Raw genomic sequence first — 19,986 nt, forward strand, 5'->3', positions numbered from 1 at the left:
ACAAAACAACTCCCTGAAACAAAGCAAAGCAGCCCAAACCACCACATTCATATGAACCCTCCATTCAGCAGCAATGTACCCCGTTTCCACGGCAACAGGCCTTTTACCAGGTGCTGGAAGACACATAACTTTCCCTTTGCCTTCAGGGGGTGGAGGCCCCTGAGAGAGGGGTGACCGAGAGGAAGCTGACAAGCCTTGGATTTCGGATACTGTCCTGTGACATGAGTGGTTCTGGGGCCTTTCATAGGAACTCGACCTGGAAGGGGCTTTCCAGTTCTGCAAGCCCAGCAAGTTCTTTCCTCCTTTATTTTCCACTAATACCACAGCCATGTGAAGACGCACGGTGTTTGAATGTCAGTGTTAAATGTAAACATAACCTGTTTGGACTCAAGCACTCCACTGAAGGAGCAATGCCACAAGAACACTGGTCATCGCGTTTCAATCTTAAAAAAGGCTCTTCGTGCATTTTCACTGAGTCTACGTGTTGGCAGGAACCGCTGAGATGGTTGCTGGGGTCTGTGGCTGATGTGAGAGGCTGCATAAGTGAACGGGGGGCAGCTAATCTTCCCCAGAGGGGATGCCATCGGCACTAAGTACAGAAAATCAGCTATGTACCCACAGTCCCTGGACCACAGTCTCCTGAGAGCTTAGACAGACCCACCACTAATGGGGCTGGAGTTAGCAATCCTGATTGCCAAGATGAGCAGTTACATCAGGAACTCCCGTGGAAACACATCTGGGGAAAGGGAAGCTGAGCTGCTACGTACAGGGTGTGCAGTTCTAATGAGGCTGAGGGTGCTGCACGCTCTGGGGTCTGCAGAGCTAGAGATGGCACCGAAAGACAGCAGGGCAGTTCAAAGGTACATGTGACATGGAGTGGATCAGAAAAGTGTGCGTTCCTTTGGGGGTTGACGAAAATGCTTTAAAACTGGTCACTGAGATGACCACAGAACCGTGGGTAAAAGGCAGGCTGGTGAGATGGCTGGGGGCAAAGGCATCTGCCACCAAACAAACCATGCTGGCTACGGTAGTGCATGTCTATAAACCTAGCACGTAAGAGGCTGAGACAGGAGAATTCTGAGTTTGAGACCAGCTTGAGCTACACAGCAAGACTCTGTCCCACACACCAACCAAACCAAACCAAACCAAACCAAACCAACCAACTAGGCAACTAGCCATCCTGTCCATTTAGATGAATGCACTCCACGTTACTGGCTATGGCGGACTCTATGTTACTGGCTACAGGGACTGGGGAGGGTGCAGAATGGATTAGCTCAAATCCAGGTTGCCATGTGAAAGCACACGTGGACCTCTGCTCAGCCAGCAGTGGCACACCTAGAGGAAGGAACACAGTTCTGAGACAGCAGATAGTACCTAGCGTTACTCCTCTTACACCCCTCCTCCCCTCAACAGTTATGATGAGCTGAAGTAACATCTAGGATTAAACGTTTACTGTGTTCACAATAACCCGGTAGAGTCCTTAGCGAAGCAAGCTAACATTTAAAGCAGGCTGCATTCCAGGTGCCATTCTAGATGCTTCCTACTTACTAATTCAAGTAGTCTTCAAGTTGGCCAGCCTGGCAGAGTCCACTGTTGGGCCCTCTGCACAGACAGTGGCAGATTCACAGAGGTGCTGAGGGGACGGCCCTGGCTTTGAACTGGTGACTCTCAGGCTTTGATTTCCAACATCATGGAGGACTGCTAGGCAGCCAGTGGAGGAGAAAACAGGTTTCGGGATTCAGAGCTATCTGAGTCAAGATGGCTGTTGATGTTACATTGTAAAGAGCATTGGTGCCCAGGTGATTAAGAAGCACCAGTTTTAAAAGGCTGTGTAGCCAAACAGAATGCTGGCAGTCACTATGTGCCTTCTCTAAGACCATGTCTGCCATCATGCACCAGGAATCTCCATTCCTAAACTTCCTTGGGACATCCCTCAAGACTGGAGTTCTAGGACAATAGCTTGCAAACATTGTGACATCTTTAGTATATGGTTATACCAGTCTCCCCATTCAGTAACCCCCCAAATCCACTCCGTGGCCCACCACTGGAGCACTGTTGAGGGAGGAGCCTTTGAAGTAAAAGAAACACCACTTTTGGTGTCCCACCCTTTCCCAATGGCATGCCTTTTAATGCCCAGTTTTATAATGTGCACCACATGGGTGATGGCATTTGATGGCAGGGACAGTCTACTCTTGTCATCCCTTACCTTTTGAAGGGGCCGTGTCTTTTGAGGTAGTATTGGGGGTGTGAACTGATGAGAAATATTAGATTGACAGCCATTGAATCCATTGGCCTCCATTCTCTCAGAGTCTTGGGCGTTTCCCGAAAGAGGATTGTGTGCTGGTGAACTGGAACAGTCTGGGCCGCTTCCCACTGGCTCAGTGGTGGGAACATCTAAAGACCCAGCATGCTCTGGTCGGCACTGGAGACAGGGATCGTAGGCTTCGGTCTGACAGCAGCCCCAGGGCCCAGCCTGCTCAAGTTCAGGAACTCTCCAGCAGTCTGCCGCCATGGCTGTGGAGATGAGGTCCGGGCTGGAGCCCGGCATCTGTCTTTGAGCATGGTTGCTGAGTGGACTCCGCAGGGCTGCTGCTGGGCCGAAATACCTCAGGTTATTGGCACAGGTTGCAATGTCCTGCCCATGCATATTGAGTCTGGGGTGGTGGCTCTGAGGCAGGTCAGAAGGGGGTTGCTGGTATTGCTGCTGGAGGGGGCTATGCTGGTGGAGAGGAGGGCACGGAGCCTGAGCGTGATGTAGGTAGGTGGGGTGGGATGCATTTTCCTGGGCCGGCTGGCTTTTCAAGATTGCCGCAAAGTCACTGTGGCTGCCTCTACTATTCCCTCGGCGGTGACGTGGTTTGCTCCGGTATCGGCTCTTGCTGCTTGACGAGGACATTTTGGGACTTCCAGACAGAGGGGACGCGGTGGGAACTACTTCTGCACTGGGGATACCTTCAGATCGTAACAGGTCTGGCCTAAGAAGAAGAACAGATTTGTGTCAAACACATTGAAACATGTTTGGAGTAAAATGCGCCAAACTTTAAAATACACTCTTGGATTATAAATTTGTAACTTTGTGGGTTGACTCTGGTGTCTTGTGCCTGTTAGGCAAGCACCCTCCTGCTCAGCCACAGCCCTAGCCCTACACACTTTTGTTATTGTGTGTAGGTTTGTTTGAGATCGGGTCTTTCTCTGTAGCTGGGGCTAGGCTCATCCTCATAGCAATCCTCCTGCTCCAGCCTCCTGAGTCCTGGAACTACTAGTGTGAGTCACCCACCTGGCTTCACATGCCCTCAGTCAGCATTCGCAGACACGGGGATGCTTCCTAATGCACACAGGGAGCTGCTTAATGTTATAATAGTACAGCGAGCGCTGTTTAAGATAGCAAATCTGGGAAACAACCTAAATGTCTAGTTACAGTGATTTCTTTTTAAATTTTAATTATTATTGTGAGAGGCATACATGGTGTGTGTGTGTGTGTGTGCATATGTTTATATATGTTCCACATTGCATGTATGGAGGCCAGAGCATAACTGTGAGGAGCTGGTTCTCTCCTACCGTGGGATCTGGGGATTGAACTCAGGTCATCAGGCTTGCGTATTGTTATCAGCTGAACTGTCTTACTGAAGGCTTTTATTCCTCTGGATTCTGGGTCACTAGCTTTTTCCTACAAGATCCTTAATATCTTCCTTGGGATCTTGGCTGTCAGCCTGGTACCCTCACAGGTATGGGCAGCAAGGAATGGGCATGGGGGTTTGCTCACTTCAGACATCTGTCCAATGATCCATCACAGAGGAGAGAGGTCTGGTACCATTGGACAAACCCCAGGTTCATTGGCAAGAACTAAACAGTTTAAGGAGTTTGGTCTAGACAGGGTCTACTGGAATGAGCCATCCTTGTATACAGCAGGCACTCAATAAATCCTAAAGGCAGACAGGAAGGAGGGGTCTGGGAGGGAGAAAGCCCAGGGGGTTAGGCAAAGGCAGCAAAAAAGGGTTAGTGAGAAGCACAGTGGATCTCTACTGTTTACTCCCTCTACGAAACAGGCTCCCTAGCCCAAGCTGGCCTTGAACTTTGTTAAGGATCACCTTGAGCTCCTGTGTCTTCTCCTCAGTGATGCAATTGAAGACACACATCACTGTGCCTGTTCATACTACACTTGGAACTGACTCCGGGGCTTTGTGCATGTTATGGGAACACTTGACCAACTGGGCTACCCCCAACCTAACATTCTACTCCCATCCTAACGGGAGGAGGCCTCCTTGTTCCTGTGCCTCCGGGACCAGTTGTGAAGGTTACACGCAGGAGGAAACCTCAGCCCACATGAAACAGGTGGTTTCTGAGCTGATGGATGGACTCGGGACCTCTCCCTTCTCGCCAGACAGCAGCACTCCTCTTTAGGACCAGATAGGACACAAACCAGCAGGAGGTTTTAGAGCTGCAAGGTCCACACATTCCTTTCTGAAACAACAGAAGCCCTCTCTCAGCTAATCACGAGGCGCTCAGATGTGGTGGCTTGGAAGAGGGCAAACAGCAGGCCCCTCTGCACGCTGCCCTAGCCCCTCCCAACTCAGTCGCAACATCTGAGACACCACTGTGCAAGTCCCAGAGCACTGCAGCAGACGCTCCTGCTGGTCAGCCTGAGCGGTGTGGGGAGGACCTGCATGGAAGGGGTTCGAGGGCTTCTACTGCAACAAGGGAGTCCTGCAGGGCTGGTGACAAGCTGTGGTGGCACCCAAAGGAGACTTGAGGAGAAGTGTCCCCAGAGTGACCTTGCTCTACCACGTCAGTCACAATATGTAATATGCTCTCACTGTTACCAGCCACTTCATAGCTGCGTTCATCATCACAGGGCTTGGATTGTCATCACAAAGAGGAACGGATTCTTTGACCCCGATAGCTTTTACTCCAGGGCACAACTCTTTCCCACCTCGGGCTTCTCTTTTAGATGGGCTTCTGTGCCCTTCCTGAAGCCTATGGAAAACAGGCCGGGAGAGCCTACCAAAATGTGTGATGGTGGATTGTGGTTGTCAGTTTGACACATCGTCCCAAGAGGGACTTTTAACTGAAGAATTACCTCCATCGGAGTTGTCACATAAGCTTGAGGAAATAAGTTTGATCCCCAGCACCCATGTTTAAAAAGAAGCCAGATGTAGTGGCATGGTCTTGTAATCCCAGCTTGGGGATAAGGCTGAGTCTGGGGAGGGGGAGGCAGAGATAGGTAGATTCCTGGGATCCACTGATCAGACAGCCTAGCCTCCTTAGTGAACTCTAGGCCGTGTGAGACCCTGTCTCAAAAGAACAATGTGGATGTCATCTGAGGAACAACAGACAAGAATGATCTCTTTCCATATGTACATACATACATGTGCACCTGTTCGCATGTGCTCACCTATGTGCGTGCACACACATACACACACACCATACATACATGTGCACCTGTACATGTGCTCACCTATGCGCGTGCACACACACACACACACACACACACACACACACACACACTGAATAAAACAGTGGCTCACACCCTTAACCACCAAGGAAATGCAAACTAAAACTACCCTGAAATTCCTTCTCACCTCAGTTAGTGACTGTCACCCAGAAAACAAATGACAACAAATACTGGCGCAGATATGGAGGAAGGAATGTAGACACGCTTGGGGGGAGGCGTGCACTTTTACACATACTGATGTCCACACTGTGGAGATCAAGAGGCTCCTCCAAAAGCTAAAACTAGAATCACCGTCTGACCTAGTTTCACCCCTCCTGTGAATGCACCCGAAGGACTGCGTGCCCTGCTCCAGAGAGACATGCACACGCGTTTATTGCGGCTTGACTCACAACATATAGGAAATGAAAGCAGACTACATATATGTCAACAGAAGAGAGGGTGGTGGAAATGAGGTTCATATGCACAATGGAATTTTATTCAGCTGCAAAGATAAATGAAATTATGAAAAATCCAGGGAAATGGATGGATCTGAAAAATGTTATATTAAGTGAGGTAGCCCCGGCTCAGAAAGACAAACTCCCCATGTTGTCTGTCATATGTGGATCCCAGCTCCAACTGTGGATACGTGTACTTATGTGAGTGAGCCTGTGTGGTCAGGAGACCAGAAAGGGGCCAGTGGGAGGGCTACAGAGTCCATCTAATGTGGGTGTGGAGGGAGAACACTAGGGGAGAAGGGCTCAAGCAGGGATGGGGAGCATGGAGACGGGAGGTAGAGAAGACACGGAGGGTCAACCAAAGCTAAGTGTGCATGAAGATGCCATAAAAACCTGCTACTCTAAGTTAATAAAAATTTAAACGATAAATTACATTCTTGGCTTGTGTTTCTCCGTCCTATTTTCTTACGGCATTTGGCTTGAATCTCACAAGCCAGGACATTCTCACCTCTATAGTAGCCTGGCTGGGAGGGAGCCAGTTCTCTGGCGAGTGAGAATGATAAGGCTCCACAGCATTTGGTGATTCCAGAAAGGAGTGAAGAAGTACCCTGAGATGTTTTGAAGGTGCTAGGCATTTAACTTGGGGCCCCCTGCAGCTAAACACACTCTACACAGAGATGTAGCTCCACTCTCTATTACTGAGATTAAATCAACATAAAGCAAGTGCTACGAAAAGGGAAAGAAGCTGGGCATGGTGGCGCACACCTTTAGTCCCAGCACTGAGAAGGCCGAAACCCTGTCTTGAAAAATCAAAACATTAAAATAACTGGGAAAGAACGGTGTCCTAAAAAACGTGCTTTTGGGATCCAATGCCTGATAGGTGATTTCACACTCATCAGCCTTCGCAGTGGGGTGCGAGGGCACATGCTTGTTTGTTACTCTGGTTACTTAAGAGACTGAGGCAGGAGGACACTGAGTTTGAGGCCAGTCTGAGCAACTGTCCAACAAACAAACCATCAAAACCAAAAAAAAAACAAAAGTCATAAAAGTTTCATGTAAAGGTAGAGTACAGGGAACCTCTTGGCTCGGTATGCATAATATCAATGCCCTGTTTATTATTGGTTGTAACATATATATATTATTAAGAACTAAGTAAATATATTGATCACTGTGTCAAAAATCAAGAATTATAATTAGCTCAGTTCTGTTTCTAAGAGTTATAAGAATAAAAAGAAATCTCAAGCCAGGCATTGGAGGCGCCTTTAATCCCAGAATTCAGGAGGCAGAGGCAGGTGAATCTCTGTGAGTTCGAGGCCAGCCTGGTTTATAGAGAGAGTTCCAGGACAGGCTCTAAAGCTACACAGAGAAATCCTGTCTCAAAAAAAAAAAACCCACAAAAAACAAATAACAACAAAAAAAGAAGAAAAAGAGAGAAATAGAAAGAAATCCCATAACGATACCATTTACCCATGAGGATACTAGAGTTGAAAGAAGCCAAGTGACATGGCTCAAATCACACACCTATAAAGCAGGGCTGCAGTTTCAACCAGATCTGATTGTTCCTGTTGTACAGTCCTTGTCCTGTGTTTAGTACTAAGACAGAGGGCCTCAGGTGGTCAAAATGAGACTTCTGGGGTCTGTGCCATGCTCTCTCATCTTCCTACTTGGCTTTACCTGCAGCCATGAGCGCTAGAAAGCCCCAAAAAGGCCACATCTAGACATCTGAGACTGCCCTTTTCCAGTCCCCTACCTCCCCGTTTATCTAAACATCAGATACACAGATACAGTTGTCTCACCGCTTAGTCTGCACTCCAGCCTTGTGTGGCACACCCTTCCTTTTCATGAGCTTCTCCATGGCATTTGGGTGGATTATTGGACGGACAGGGTGCCGCTTGTAGGTCCCAGGATACTTCTTTTCCACTGCCTGCTCTCGCCTGTGGGATGAAGGACAAAGCCACTCTTGAGTTTTGGTAGACAGAAAGTCAGGACAGAGATAATCTAAGGTGGTGACTATGGAACCAGAAGACACCCTCCTAATTCCCTATCTACAGAAGAGGAACCATGAAGCAGTGACACACACAGGCTGAACCGTGTGGCAGAGAGACACACACAGATGAACCGTGTGGCAGAGAGACACACAGCTGAACCGTGTGGCAGAGACACACACAGCTGAACCGTGTGGCAGAGAGACACACACATGCTGAACCGTGTGGCAGAGTGACGCACACATGCTAGTCCAGTATGTGATCCCATCTCAGACCTGCAGCAGCTCTGCTAACTTGTGTGCCTCACCCTGGTAGGGACTGAGGACAGAAAGTCCCTAAGGAATGCTGGTGGAACAACTAAAATATCCACATGGTCACCACAGCAGCACCGTGCAGAGCAGCATGTCCTGCAGACCGGACTCAGAGCAGCGAGGGCTGGGACCGGCTGGGACCGGTGGGATACGTACTTCAGGAGCTCCTTCTCCCGCATCTCCAGCTGCAGCATGATGGCGCTCAGCTCCATGTACAGATTGTTGGCCCGCTCGAGCTTTCGCTCATAGTGCTCTCGAATATCCAGCGCATGTCTGTCAGTGAAAACACAGGATGAGCAAGGCTGAGGAGAACGGAAGTCAGCTCTGATGAAGCACGCACCGTGGCTTACTTCAAAGCCAGGGGTTCTAAACACAAGGATTCAGACAAGGAGTGGGGATAGGAAATCTGGGCTGTGTGTTTGATCCTAAGGGCCCCTCCAGCCACACGGGCCACAGACAAAGTAACAATACCGTCTGTATGCTCTTTAGAGTCTTCATTTGTGCACACGGCATGGTCTTAGCACAATACAGTAGATTCGCATATTAATGGGCATAACTTAAAGTTAATTAGTCAATTGCTTTTAATTCAAACTCAGGTCCTCATAATCCATGATCACGTGCCTATCCATGGCACAGGTCTTATCTGGGCTGGTGGGGTTGCAGTGTTTCGCCCAGATTCAAATGTAAACCTTCACCCATAAGGTGATGGTCCTGGAGGTAGCCGCAGGGGGTAGCAGAGGAAGCCCTTTTTTTTTTAAATTTTTTTTCAAACTTTATTTAATTTTATGTATGAGTACTCCACATGTACACCTGCGTGTCAGAAGAGAGCATCAGATCCTGTTGTAGATGGTCATGAGCCACCATGTGGGTGCTGGGAATTGAACTCAGGATCTCTGGAAGAGCAGCCGGTGCTCTTAACTGCTGAGCCATCTCTCCAGACCCAGAGGAAGCCTTTTGTTTCTCCACCGTGTGAGGACACACGCGGGTGCCATGATATGATGGATGGGTCTTCACCAGCTCCTGAATTCCCTGGTGCTCCGCCCCCAGAACCATGGGCAGCACGTTTCTTCTGTTCATAAACTGCTAAGTCTAAGGCATTTTGTTCCAGGGGCCTAACTGCCGAATACTGTGCTTATTATGTTTAGGCCAGAACCGGAGCCTGTAAATTCCTGGCTCCAATGGCGCCGAGAACCATGGAAGTGCTTTAAGGGTCTGTGCTCAGAGGACCATAAAGGAGGAAACAGGTGAGAGGAGCAGGTAAAAAATAGTGAAGAAGTGTGTGCATGAGTATACACATGTTGAAGGTGGCTGTGTGTGCGTGGGTGTGCACATGTTGAAGGTATCTGTGTGCATGGGTGTGCACATGTTGAAGGTGGATGTGTGTGTGTGGGTGTGCACATGTTGAAGGTGGCTGTGTGTGTGTGCACATGTTGAAAGTGGCTGTGTGCATGGGCGTGTACAAGTTGAAGGTGGCTGTGTGCGTGGGTGAGCACATGCCATGGTGTGCGTGTGGAGGTCCGAGATCACCCTTCAGTGTTGTCCCTCAGGTAACCGTGCTGGAGGCCGCTGTTGACTTCTGCACCGTACAGTGTAGGCTGGCTGGCCCACAGGTCATGGGGAGCATCCTGGCATTGCCTCCCATCCTGCCCCAGGAGCTCCTGGATCATAGCTGCCATACCCTGACTTCTGTGGCTCTGGGAATTCAAACTCAGGTCCTCAAACTGCTGTGGCAAGATCTTTACTCACTGAACTGTCTCTCACAGAGATTCTTTTTAATTGATGGAAAAGTTGTACGTATTTATGTGGTACCCAGTGACATTTTGATACATATATTTGTCATATAGTGTTCAAAGCAGGGTAACCAGGACAGGAGAGATGGTTCAGCAGTTAAGTGTATGCACTGCTCTTCCGGAGGAACCAAGTTCAATTCCTGGCATCCATATCAGGTGGCTCACAGCCACCTGCAACTCCAGCTCCAGGGCATCTCAGCCCCTGGCTTCTGTAGCATCTGCACTCGTGCTCACACACAGACATATAATTTAATATAGAATTAATGAAAAAATTCAGGGGAATTATGATACTCTCCCCCAACAATGACCATTCTTTATGTTGGAAACATTTCAAATCCTTTCTTCTAGCTTCTTTAATTGAAAAATACTTAAGTTAGGGTGGTGGTGCAGGCCTACAATCCCCATACCCAGGAGGCCGAGGAAGGCAGGTCTCCGTGATTTCTAGGCCAGCTTGATCTATAATCCAGCAAGGACCACAGAGTGAGACCTTGACTCAAGCAAGCAGGTGAGCGAGATTGTCACCTGCCGCCACCCCAGAATGCACAGAATTGGAGAACTTCTTTCTGTCTACTTATAACAGCATCCATTAGCCAGCTCCTCACCGGCTCCGCGCGCCCTCCCAGCCTTAGGAAGCACCTTGTGCTCCTGCCGCTTTGAGAGCAGTCTTTTCAGGTTCCCCGAGGACAGGGAGACTGAAGTAGGACTCGGTGAGAAGGGAGTGGGGGCTGACCTGAGCTCTTCCCTGCGCCGGCGGATCAGCTCCTCGTCTAGCCGGTGGATACAGGCCCCTTCACTTTTGATTTTCTCAAAATGCTTCTTGACTTCTTCTCTCCATTCAGCCTGAGGGAGCAAAGTTGAACTCTGTAAATACTGTAGTCTCCATCCCCGATGCATCCATGATAGCATGTCACAGACATTTCCTCCTGTGCCTCTCCACGCTTTTCCCAAACTTTCTACTGGAGCTTGTTGAGGGTAAATGTTCAAGATGCGCTAGCTCATCAAGGACGAAACAGCCTCCACTCTGTAAGCCCCACACTCTGTCCTGAACACACTCTGTAAGTGCAAGCCCCACACTCTGTCCTGAACACACCCTGTAAGTACAAGCTCACACTCTGTCCTGAACACAGTGCTGTCTCTTTTGCAGTTTTTCCGCAGCAGAAACAGCACAGGGTACAGCAGGCAATCACTTCTGGGAGGTAGCGTATGCAGTAGGGAGGCAGAAAGAAAGCCCTGCTGCCTGCAGCTCACGGGGCTGTGAGCTCTGAGGCTCTTCACAGCTGCTACCACCTAGGCTTTTTATTTATTTATTTATTTATTAAAGATTTATGTCTCTTCCCCACCGCTGCCTCCCCTTTCCCTCCCCCTCCCCCAATCAAGTCCCCCTCCCTCGTCAGCCCAAAGAGCAATCAGGGTTCCCTGCCCTGTGGGAAGTCCAAGGACCACCCACCTCCATCCAGGTCTAGTAAGGTGAGCATCCACGAAACTGCCTAGGCTCCCACGAAACCAATATACCACCTAGGCTTTGCTGAAGAAAGAGGGACGGATGGAGCAGAATACCCCAGAGAAAGTGCTCTGCAGAGCAGTACACCGCTCAGGAATATGGACTGAAGGGGAGGAGGAAGGAAAGGAGGAGGGAGAAGAGGGGCAAACAATGGAGGAGTCTGAGAAGATCATTGAGGCAAGAAGCGAGGGTCTAACACATGATTCAGGCTGGCCAAGGCTGCTTTCACTTCACAAATACTCAGGGATCTACCAACATCCACTTGGCTTTTGATGCGCTGAGGTGTTTATTTTGTTTTGTTTTTTTCTTCAAATCACTTAAAAAATCAAGGAAGGGGCTGAATGTCACATTCAGGTTAGTAACAGGAAAACCCTGCAGCCGCAGAAGTTGGGGATAAAGAATCTGAGGGAAGGAGAGTGGCCATGAAGCTGCACTCTACTGTAAGTAGAACTGGGTGTTTCTAACACTGCGCATTCTCCTGGGACGGCTCCTTTGCCCTGAGACACATGCTAGACAGACCTCTGGACCGTGAGCCATGCAGTTCAACTTTTCATTCTGGAGAAGGCACATGCTGCCTTTTGCAGTGCTTATCCCTTGCCCTCCCACCAACAGTGGGGACAGGCTCCAATCTCCCCACATCAGCACTGACGGGTGTCTCTAATGTCCCTGGTGACGGCAATCCCATTTCTCAGCATCCATCCAGAAGAACCGAGATCAAGATTTTGGAAAGAGATTAGTATTCCAGCTACCATGCTCTCTGCATCAGCACTCTGACAGTTGCGACTAGAAGCCAACAATGTTGGACAGTGGATGCTGAGGGCAGCGTGTCAGCAGGTGAGAGGAAGCAAGGTCACGGATAGAAGACTGCCACAGTAAGAGCAAAACCACGTGTGTGTGAGACACCTAGTTATTGCCCCGCGGAGCAGAACAGTGACAAAATACAACCAACCTCCATCTTATTAATCTTGAGAGCTTATCAGAGGAAGCATGGAGACATAACAATCCAGTTCAGGCTGAGAGTTTTTAGCTTCCTAACATGCAAACAATAGCAGATTGCAAGCAAACAGTGCACAGGGCACCCGTGTTCCTATTCTTCCCTAGACCTTTACGGGGACGCCTTAAGTAGGGGTCAGGGCAGGGCTTAGAGTCAAGGCCCACAGGCTTCCTACCACTTCTCTAGCCAGCTCACCAATACTCCATCAGCCTTAGCCAGAGATGGTCTCAATTTCAGACCTGGAAACATCAATTTATAAGCAGTTGAAAATTTATTGCAAGAAGCAAGAATTACTGCAACAAGCAGACTAGGAGTTACTGAGGGAGAAATGACATTGTGTGTTGGGAGGAGACTGTGGAGGAACAGAACAGACACTGCTGTGCTCTGAACTCGGATCTCACACCCCGAGAGTCCCAGGGCAAAGGGATGGGGTGGAGCTTTGGGGAGGCGCTAGGTCAGGAGGGTATCTGTTTCGGTGTGAGTATCCTTGGGAGGCAGGCTGGGAACACAGAGTGTCACCCATGAAGCAGGACTCATGTTCTTCGTATGTCCTGGATCTGCTGGGTTTGGACTTGTCATGGACTTCCTGGCCTCAGAACTGGGGAATAACCTGTTCTGCTGACCAAGCTTCCATGGGTAGTAATTTACCCTGGCAGCGCACCTTAAAGCAGATGCCCGACATACTCTTCTCCCTGACCTATTCTCTCCTCTCCTAGCCCCAGAAGAACCTTTGGTGAGACCAGCAGTTACTTCGTTTTGACTCTTGACCCGGTAATCGAAGTGAGCTGGCCCACTGGGGTAGTGACAGAAGGAACTTAGCTGCTCTGGGCAGGGCTTTGCACATGGGAGGTTTTCAGAAGAGTTAACACTTGTGTGAGAGCATGAAGTAAAATCCTTTTTAAAAATTAGTTTTATTTTATGTGTACTGATGTTTTGTCTACATGTATGTCTGTATGAGGGTGCCATGTAGGTGCTGGAAACTAAACTCAGATCCTCTGGAGGAGCAGCCAGTGCTCTTAACTGCTGAGCCATTTGCCTAGGCTCTTGAAGTAAAATCTCAGATTATGACATTTTCCACATATATATATATATATAAATATATTTATATAAAATGTTAAATTGACTGTCTCAGTAGCTCTTGACTTAGTGCTTCCACTATAATTTGATTTTCAAAGTTGTGATACTAGATACTTTGCCAGTAAGGGGGCAAAGCTATTTGCAACCATAGACTACAGTTGGAAGATTTCCTCGGAGCACTTGCTGCTACTCTCCTTTCACCAAAAATGTGTGTGTGTGTGTGTGTGTGTGAATATGTGCACAGGTGGCAGAGGCCCATGACAGCAGCCAGAAGAGGACACTAGAATCCCTAGAGCTGGAGTTACAGGCGGCTGTGCTGTAGCCACTTGATACAGATGCTGGGATGTGAACTCAGGTCCTCTGGAGGAGCAGCAAGCACTCTTAGCTGCTGAGCCTCTCTTCAGTTTCCACACTTCAGCTTTTAAATTAAGGTCTTTAATGCATCTTGAGTTGATTTTTGTGCAGGATTAGAGATGTGGATCCAACTCCATTTTTCTACAGATGGAATCGGCTTTGCCGGCACCGTCTGTTGACTAGATTTCCCCTCACTCCAGTGTGTGTATGAATTTGTCAAAGATGAAGCTGTGGTTTATTTCTGACCCTAGTTCACAGGTCTACATGTCTGCATCTGTGCCAGTGCCAGCAGGCACTATGGTCTGTGGTGTGATCTGAGGTCGGGTACCGAAGTGCTTAGGATTCTTTCTGCTTAGGATTGCTTTGCTACACATGTTCCTTTATAATTCATATGAATTTGAGCATGTTTCCCCTAGCCCTGAGAAAAATCTCACTAGAATTTTGCTCATAATTACAATGAACCTGTAGATGACTTATGTTTTTCTCTAGTTTTCTCAAGGTTTAGGTTTAACATTAGGCTTTTGATCCTTTTCTGTGCAGGGTGTGTGTAAGAGAAAGAGATGCAGTTTTATTGTTCCTAGCCTCCCCAGCATGGTTTCGTTTTTTTTTAAATTATTGATTTTTATTGAGCTCTACATTTCTCTTTGCTCCCCTCCCTGCCTCTCCCCTCCCCCCTTCAGCCCTCCCCCAAGGTCCCCATGCTCCCAATTTACTCAGGAGATCTTGTGCTTTTCTACTTTCTACTTCCCATGTAGATTAGATCTATGTAAGTCTCTCTTAGGGTCCTCATTGTTGTCTAAGTTTTCTGGGAATGTGGTTTGTAGGCTCGCTTTCTTTGCTTTATGTTTAAAAACCACTTATGAGTGAGTACATGTGATAATTGTCTTTCTGTGTCTGGGTTATCTCACTCAAAATAATGTTTTCTAGCTCCATCCATTTGCCTGCAAAATTCAAGATGTCATTGTTTTTTTTCTTCTGTGTAGTACTCCATTGTGTAAATGTACCACATTTTCCTTATCCATTCTTCGGTCGAGGGGCATTTAGGTTGTTTCCAGGTTCTGGCTATGACAAAGCTCCCAGCATGGTTTCTTGAAGAGGTCGTCTTTGTTGAGTGGATGTTTCTGGCCTTTGCTGAGCATGGGTGACTGTGCTGTCTGTTCTCTTCGTGGTTCCCTTGGCTGCGGTGATGCAGACCGTGCTGGTTTTGTTTGAGGGCTCTGCCAGGTCCAGACCAGGAAGTGGGAACTTCCAGCATTACTCTCCAGGCTCAGGATCACATCGGACTTTCTGGTTTCTGTGCTTCCTTATGATTTTTAGGATTGTTTTTTTCTAGTTTTGTAGACAATGCAATTGGTATTGCATTGATGGGGAATGTCTTGAATATGTGGATCACTTTCAGGAATCTAGCTGCCTTAGATTCTGCTAGATTGCTTAATAAAATACCATGGCCAAAAGCAACTGGGGAGGAAAGGGTTTATTTGGCTTACACTTCTACACTGTAGTCCATTGCTGAAGGAAGTCAAGACAGGAACTCAAACAGGGCAGGAACCTGGATGCAGAAACTGATGCAGAGGCCATGGAGGGGAGTGGCTTACAGGCTTGCCCCCTATGGCTTACTCAGCCTGTTTTCTTATAGAACCCAGGGCCACCCACAATGGGCTGGTCCCTCCCCCATCACTCACTAATTAAAAAAGTGTCCTATAGCTGGATCATATGGAGACATCTTCTTAACTGATGTTCTCTCATTTCATATGAAGCCGACACAAACTAGTCAGCACACTTTAATGTTAATGGTTTTGCCAATCTTTGAGCGCAGGAGATCTTCTCCACAGTCTGTAGTCTTCAGCTCCTTCCTTCTGCGCCTCCACTGCCATGTCTTTCAGCCTTCGGTTCGGGCTTTCTTCATTGTCAAGGAGATGTTTTTCTCTGGTTTCTCTTCAGCAGTTTATCTCTTATGACTGGAAAGGCGGCTGACTTCTGTCTGTGGATTTCCTATCCTGGAATTGGCTGAGAATGTGTGTTAGGTCTGAGAGATTTTTGGTGGAGTCCTTTCAGGATAGGATCATGCTGTCTTCAAGGCGATACTCTGATTTCTTCCTTTCCTGCTTGTACTCTCTGCGTCTTCCTCAGGCCCAATTCTCTTTTCATCAGATGTTTTCCTGTAAGATCTGTGCCCACTGGGGACAGGGTCTTTCAAATTTTTAGTGTTAGAACCTCGTTATTGTCTTATAAATTATTGAAGATTCCACATGACATTTGTTTATGTGGGTGATACCTACTGATATTAGGCTAGACATAAAAACTGTGAGTTATACACATGAGGATGTTAGGAAACATTCTGTTTGCCATCAGAGTTATATCTCACATCATATAGTTTCTAGAACAGTCTGCATATACTCCTGAGAAAATAAGATTGAAAACAGTAACAACTTAATGTTATCATGAAAACAGTTTCCTTCTTGTGATCGCCTTGAAGACGTCTCAGGCTCCCCTAGAAGTATCTAGACTGCAATCTGAGGGCTGAGGGAGCTTCTCACTTGGAGAAGAAAATTACATTTTCCCTGATTTTTATCTGCAAAATAATATTGTGTAGACATCAATTTTCCCTGTAGGTTAGCATAAATTTTGTGCATTTAATTTAGTCTATTTTAGGTAATAAATGTGTGTAATAAAATGTCTCTCCTAAGAATAAATCTTTGAAATGATATTGGAAGTCACTGCAGAGATGGAGTTTACTTCATAAAAGTCATTTTAGAAACTTAATAACAATAATAAAAATGAGAAAAGCCATATGTCTAATGTGAAGTTTCACATATGCTAATGTGGTATTAACGGTTCGATTCTAAGCTGGGCATGTGGTGTAGGCCTGCAATCCTAGCTACTCAGGATGCTAAGACGGGAGGAATCCCACATTCACAGTCTCTCTGTGCTATGGAATGAGTTCAAGGCCCGCCTGAGCAACTTAGCAAGACTTGTATATATAAGAAACAAAACACAGCTGGAGAGATGGCTCAGTGGTTAAGAGCATTGCCTGCTCTTCCAAAGGTTCTGAGTTCAATTCTCAGCAACCACATGGTGGCTCACAACAATCTGTAATGAGGTCTGGTGCCCCTTCTAGCCTGCAGACATGCACACAGACAGAATATTGTATACATAATAAATAAATAATATTTAAAAAAAACACAATCAACAAAAGTCTGAGGCGGAGCTCAGTGGTAGAGTGATTGCCTAGCATTTAAGAAAGCCCAGGTTCAATCCTGAGTATTGCCAACATCATGATGAAAATAATTTTGTACACACAGAGGTCTAATTTAGGACAATCACTTTTTTGTTTGTTTGTTTGAGACAGGGTTTCTCTGTAGCTTTGGAACTGGTCCTGGAACTCACTCTGTACAGCAGGCTGGTCTCGAACTCACAGAGATCTGCCTGCCTCTGTCTCCCGAGTGCTGGGATTAAAAGTGTTCGCCACCACTGCCCGGCTACAATCACATTTCTTTAGAAAGCTGGGTTACTATTTTGTGATCTCGCCTGGGTCTGTAGGGAAAGGGAACGTGTCCTCGTCTCCAGTCACTCCCCACCTACAGTAACAGTGGTTGGAGCCACATCCTTCTGACACCTACAGCATTCCACCCAAGAGCCACAGCCTTTCCCTTCTCTGGCTCCATCCCTTATAACCCGCTCTGGCAGATGCTCTGGTTAGGAAGAGTGGTGGCCTAATCTGGTGGCCTGTGACTTGCTGCAGCCAGTGCGGCACTGTGACAGGCATTATGCAAAGCAGCATGACAATCACCTGTACTGGGCCGTGCTCTCTTGATCTACTTGTCACCATGAAAACAAACAGAATTCGAGGAAGCCTGAGCAAGCTTGTGAAAGAATTAGCGGCCACATGGAGGACAGAGGAACTCTAGCCCCTAGCCAGATGCTCAGCACACTGCTAAGGAGGCCACCTGGAGGACAGAGGAACTCCAGCTGCTACCCAGATGCTCAGCACACCTGCTAAGGAGGCCACCTGGAGGACAGAGGAACTCTAGCCCCTAGCCAGATGCTCAGCACACTGCTAAGGAGGCCACCTGGAGGACAGAGGAACTCTAGCTCCTAGCCAGATGCTCAGCACATCTGGTAAGGAGGCTGCCTGGAGCTACCTTCCTGCTAACCTGGGATTTGCTTCCAGGCCTCTAGGTGAACTCGAAGCCTTGAAAGAATTGCCTAGTTCAAACTGTCTATGGAATGGTGAGCTAAATAAATGCTGACTTTGTTTCATAGTGAAAGTTGTGGAAAATTTTAGAACAATGAAGGCTAACAGACACGTTAAACTACTTTTTTAATTGGGGACCACTAGGGCCTAATTCTGCTGTGGCTCTGTCTGGTCCTTAAGTTCCTGCTTCTTGTCTTCAGCTCTTATGCTTCAAAGTGAGCAAAGCTTTCAGGAGGAGCAGCAGAGGTGCTGATCCGAATGCAGGGCAAGGCAGTTTTCATGTCCTCTTTCTCCTCCTTAAACAGCGTTGCCAATGTTCACAGTCACGTTCGCCAGCCATCACAATTACTGTCTCACAACAAATAGGGTCATTTAATGGCTGCACAGCTAGAGTGCTCCTTGGCTGACTGCCCAGTCATGAGGCAGGAGAGCGCTGGCTTACCTGAGACTTGAAGTAAGTCTCCTGCGGGGTAGCGAGCACATCTGCCGACGCAATATCCAGATGCATGAGCGTCTGCCGAAAGGACGGCCGGTTGCGAGGCTTACTCTGCCTAAGAGAAAGAGAGCATGTGCGTCTCAGAGGGTGTGTCTGGGGGTGCCGAGGCTGCACTCTGCTTTAGAAAACACACATTCTATCACAAGAACTGCTACGTCTCAGGCAGTTAAGATGTACTGTCGTGCAAAGGGAAACTGTGGCCAGGATAAGTATCTACTGAAGACATGGAAAGTTAGGTCTGCAATCTGCCAGGAACAGCGAAGTAATCCGAACTCTCGGCTGTTAGGTTTCGTCAGTCACACACAACTCCATGAGTACAGGCTGGCTCTACTTTACAGGGAGACACGGCCCTGATTTCATGGGTAAATCCAGCCCTAAAATTCCACAGCCCCTGTTGCTCCACCAAGACGTGGTTCCTTCTACCCTGCAGAGATGCCTCTGCTCTCTCGGGGAGTTTTAACAGAGAGGATAACAGAAGAAACCCACTTCTTACCATGTCTGTCTCATAAGGATTTTGAATCCATCTGGGCAAGTGGAGGGAACTGGGAGGTGCAGGCTGTTGCTCCCAACACCCCAAATGATGGCTGACGAGTCCACATCTTTGTAGGGGATCTCCCCTGTCAGCAGCTCCCAGAGCACCACTCCAAAGGACCTACAGCGGGATGGATACAGAGGCAGCTCAGGGGGACGGGCTCGGACCTTAGCTCTTACGTAACTAATGACCCGGTAGATGGTGTATGCTCGTAATCTCAGCACTCAGAGGCTGAGCTGGAGGATCATGAGTTCAAGGACAGTCTGGGTATACAGCAGGTTTCAGGCCATCATGGCTGTATGCTGGGAACTATATCATCAAGAACAAGTAAATTTTTAATATATTTTACTAAAAAAAGCGAGGCTTATGCAATGTATTTCATAAAGTCACCCTTATTCAAAGTAAACTTCCAGTTTCCAGAGAGTTTAGCATAATCAGTGGAGATGCCTCAGAACTGACTGCTTACTGGATCTTCACCCCAATTCCTCTCCTAATTCTTCCTGACATATATCACACTGGGGCACAGCTTAGAGAATCTGAAACCAGAATCAACCAGAATGGAAGGGCAGGGAAGACAATGGAGGGCAGAAGCCAGGCGAGAGTGGGCAGGGCCCTTAAGATGGCTGGGCACCACTCACCATATGTCAACCTTCTCAGAGACGGGCTCATTCCGGATCACCTCAGGCGCCATCCACGCGACTGTCCCCGCGAAGGACATCTTGGTGCTTTTGTCACTGAGCTCCTTGGATGTACCAAAATCTGAAATTTTGACTGCATCTGTGTGAGTCACTAAAACACTTTGAAAAGAAATAAAGACAAGAACCCGGTCATTAGTGCTGAGTTAAGAGTTCTCTGAGTAGGAGAC

The 19,986-nt window shown here is 47.8% G+C and overlaps 1 protein-coding gene across 4 annotated transcripts in view; it reads right to left on the reverse strand.

The window, feature by feature from the left end:
- Positions 1 to 19,986, reverse strand: part of Map3k13 (mitogen-activated protein kinase kinase kinase 13) — a 119,227-nt gene that overhangs the window by 4,808 nt on the left and 94,433 nt on the right. For all 4 annotated transcript variants that reach the window (XM_050146263.1, XM_050146264.1, XM_050146261.1 and 1 more), the window contains exons 5-11: positions 19,760 to 19,918; positions 19,083 to 19,241; positions 18,536 to 18,644; positions 10,703 to 10,812; positions 8,339 to 8,455; positions 7,683 to 7,820; positions 2,207 to 2,975 (exon numbers count right to left, since the gene is read on the reverse strand). In XM_050146263.1, the coding sequence (XP_050002220.1) occupies positions 2,207 to 2,975; positions 7,683 to 7,820; positions 8,339 to 8,455; positions 10,703 to 10,812; positions 18,536 to 18,644; positions 19,083 to 19,241; positions 19,760 to 19,918 (1,561 nt within the window). The remainder of the gene's footprint in view (positions 1 to 2,206; positions 2,976 to 7,682; positions 7,821 to 8,338; positions 8,456 to 10,702; positions 10,813 to 18,535; positions 18,645 to 19,082; positions 19,242 to 19,759; positions 19,919 to 19,986) is intronic.

This window comes from Alexandromys fortis, unplaced genomic scaffold, assembly GCF_014885135.2.
Source record: "Alexandromys fortis isolate MF-2015 unplaced genomic scaffold, M_Fortis_MF-2015_v1.1 scaffold_56, whole genome shotgun sequence".
In the NCBI taxonomy this organism is placed as follows: Eukaryota; Metazoa; Chordata; class Mammalia; order Rodentia; family Cricetidae; genus Alexandromys; species Alexandromys fortis.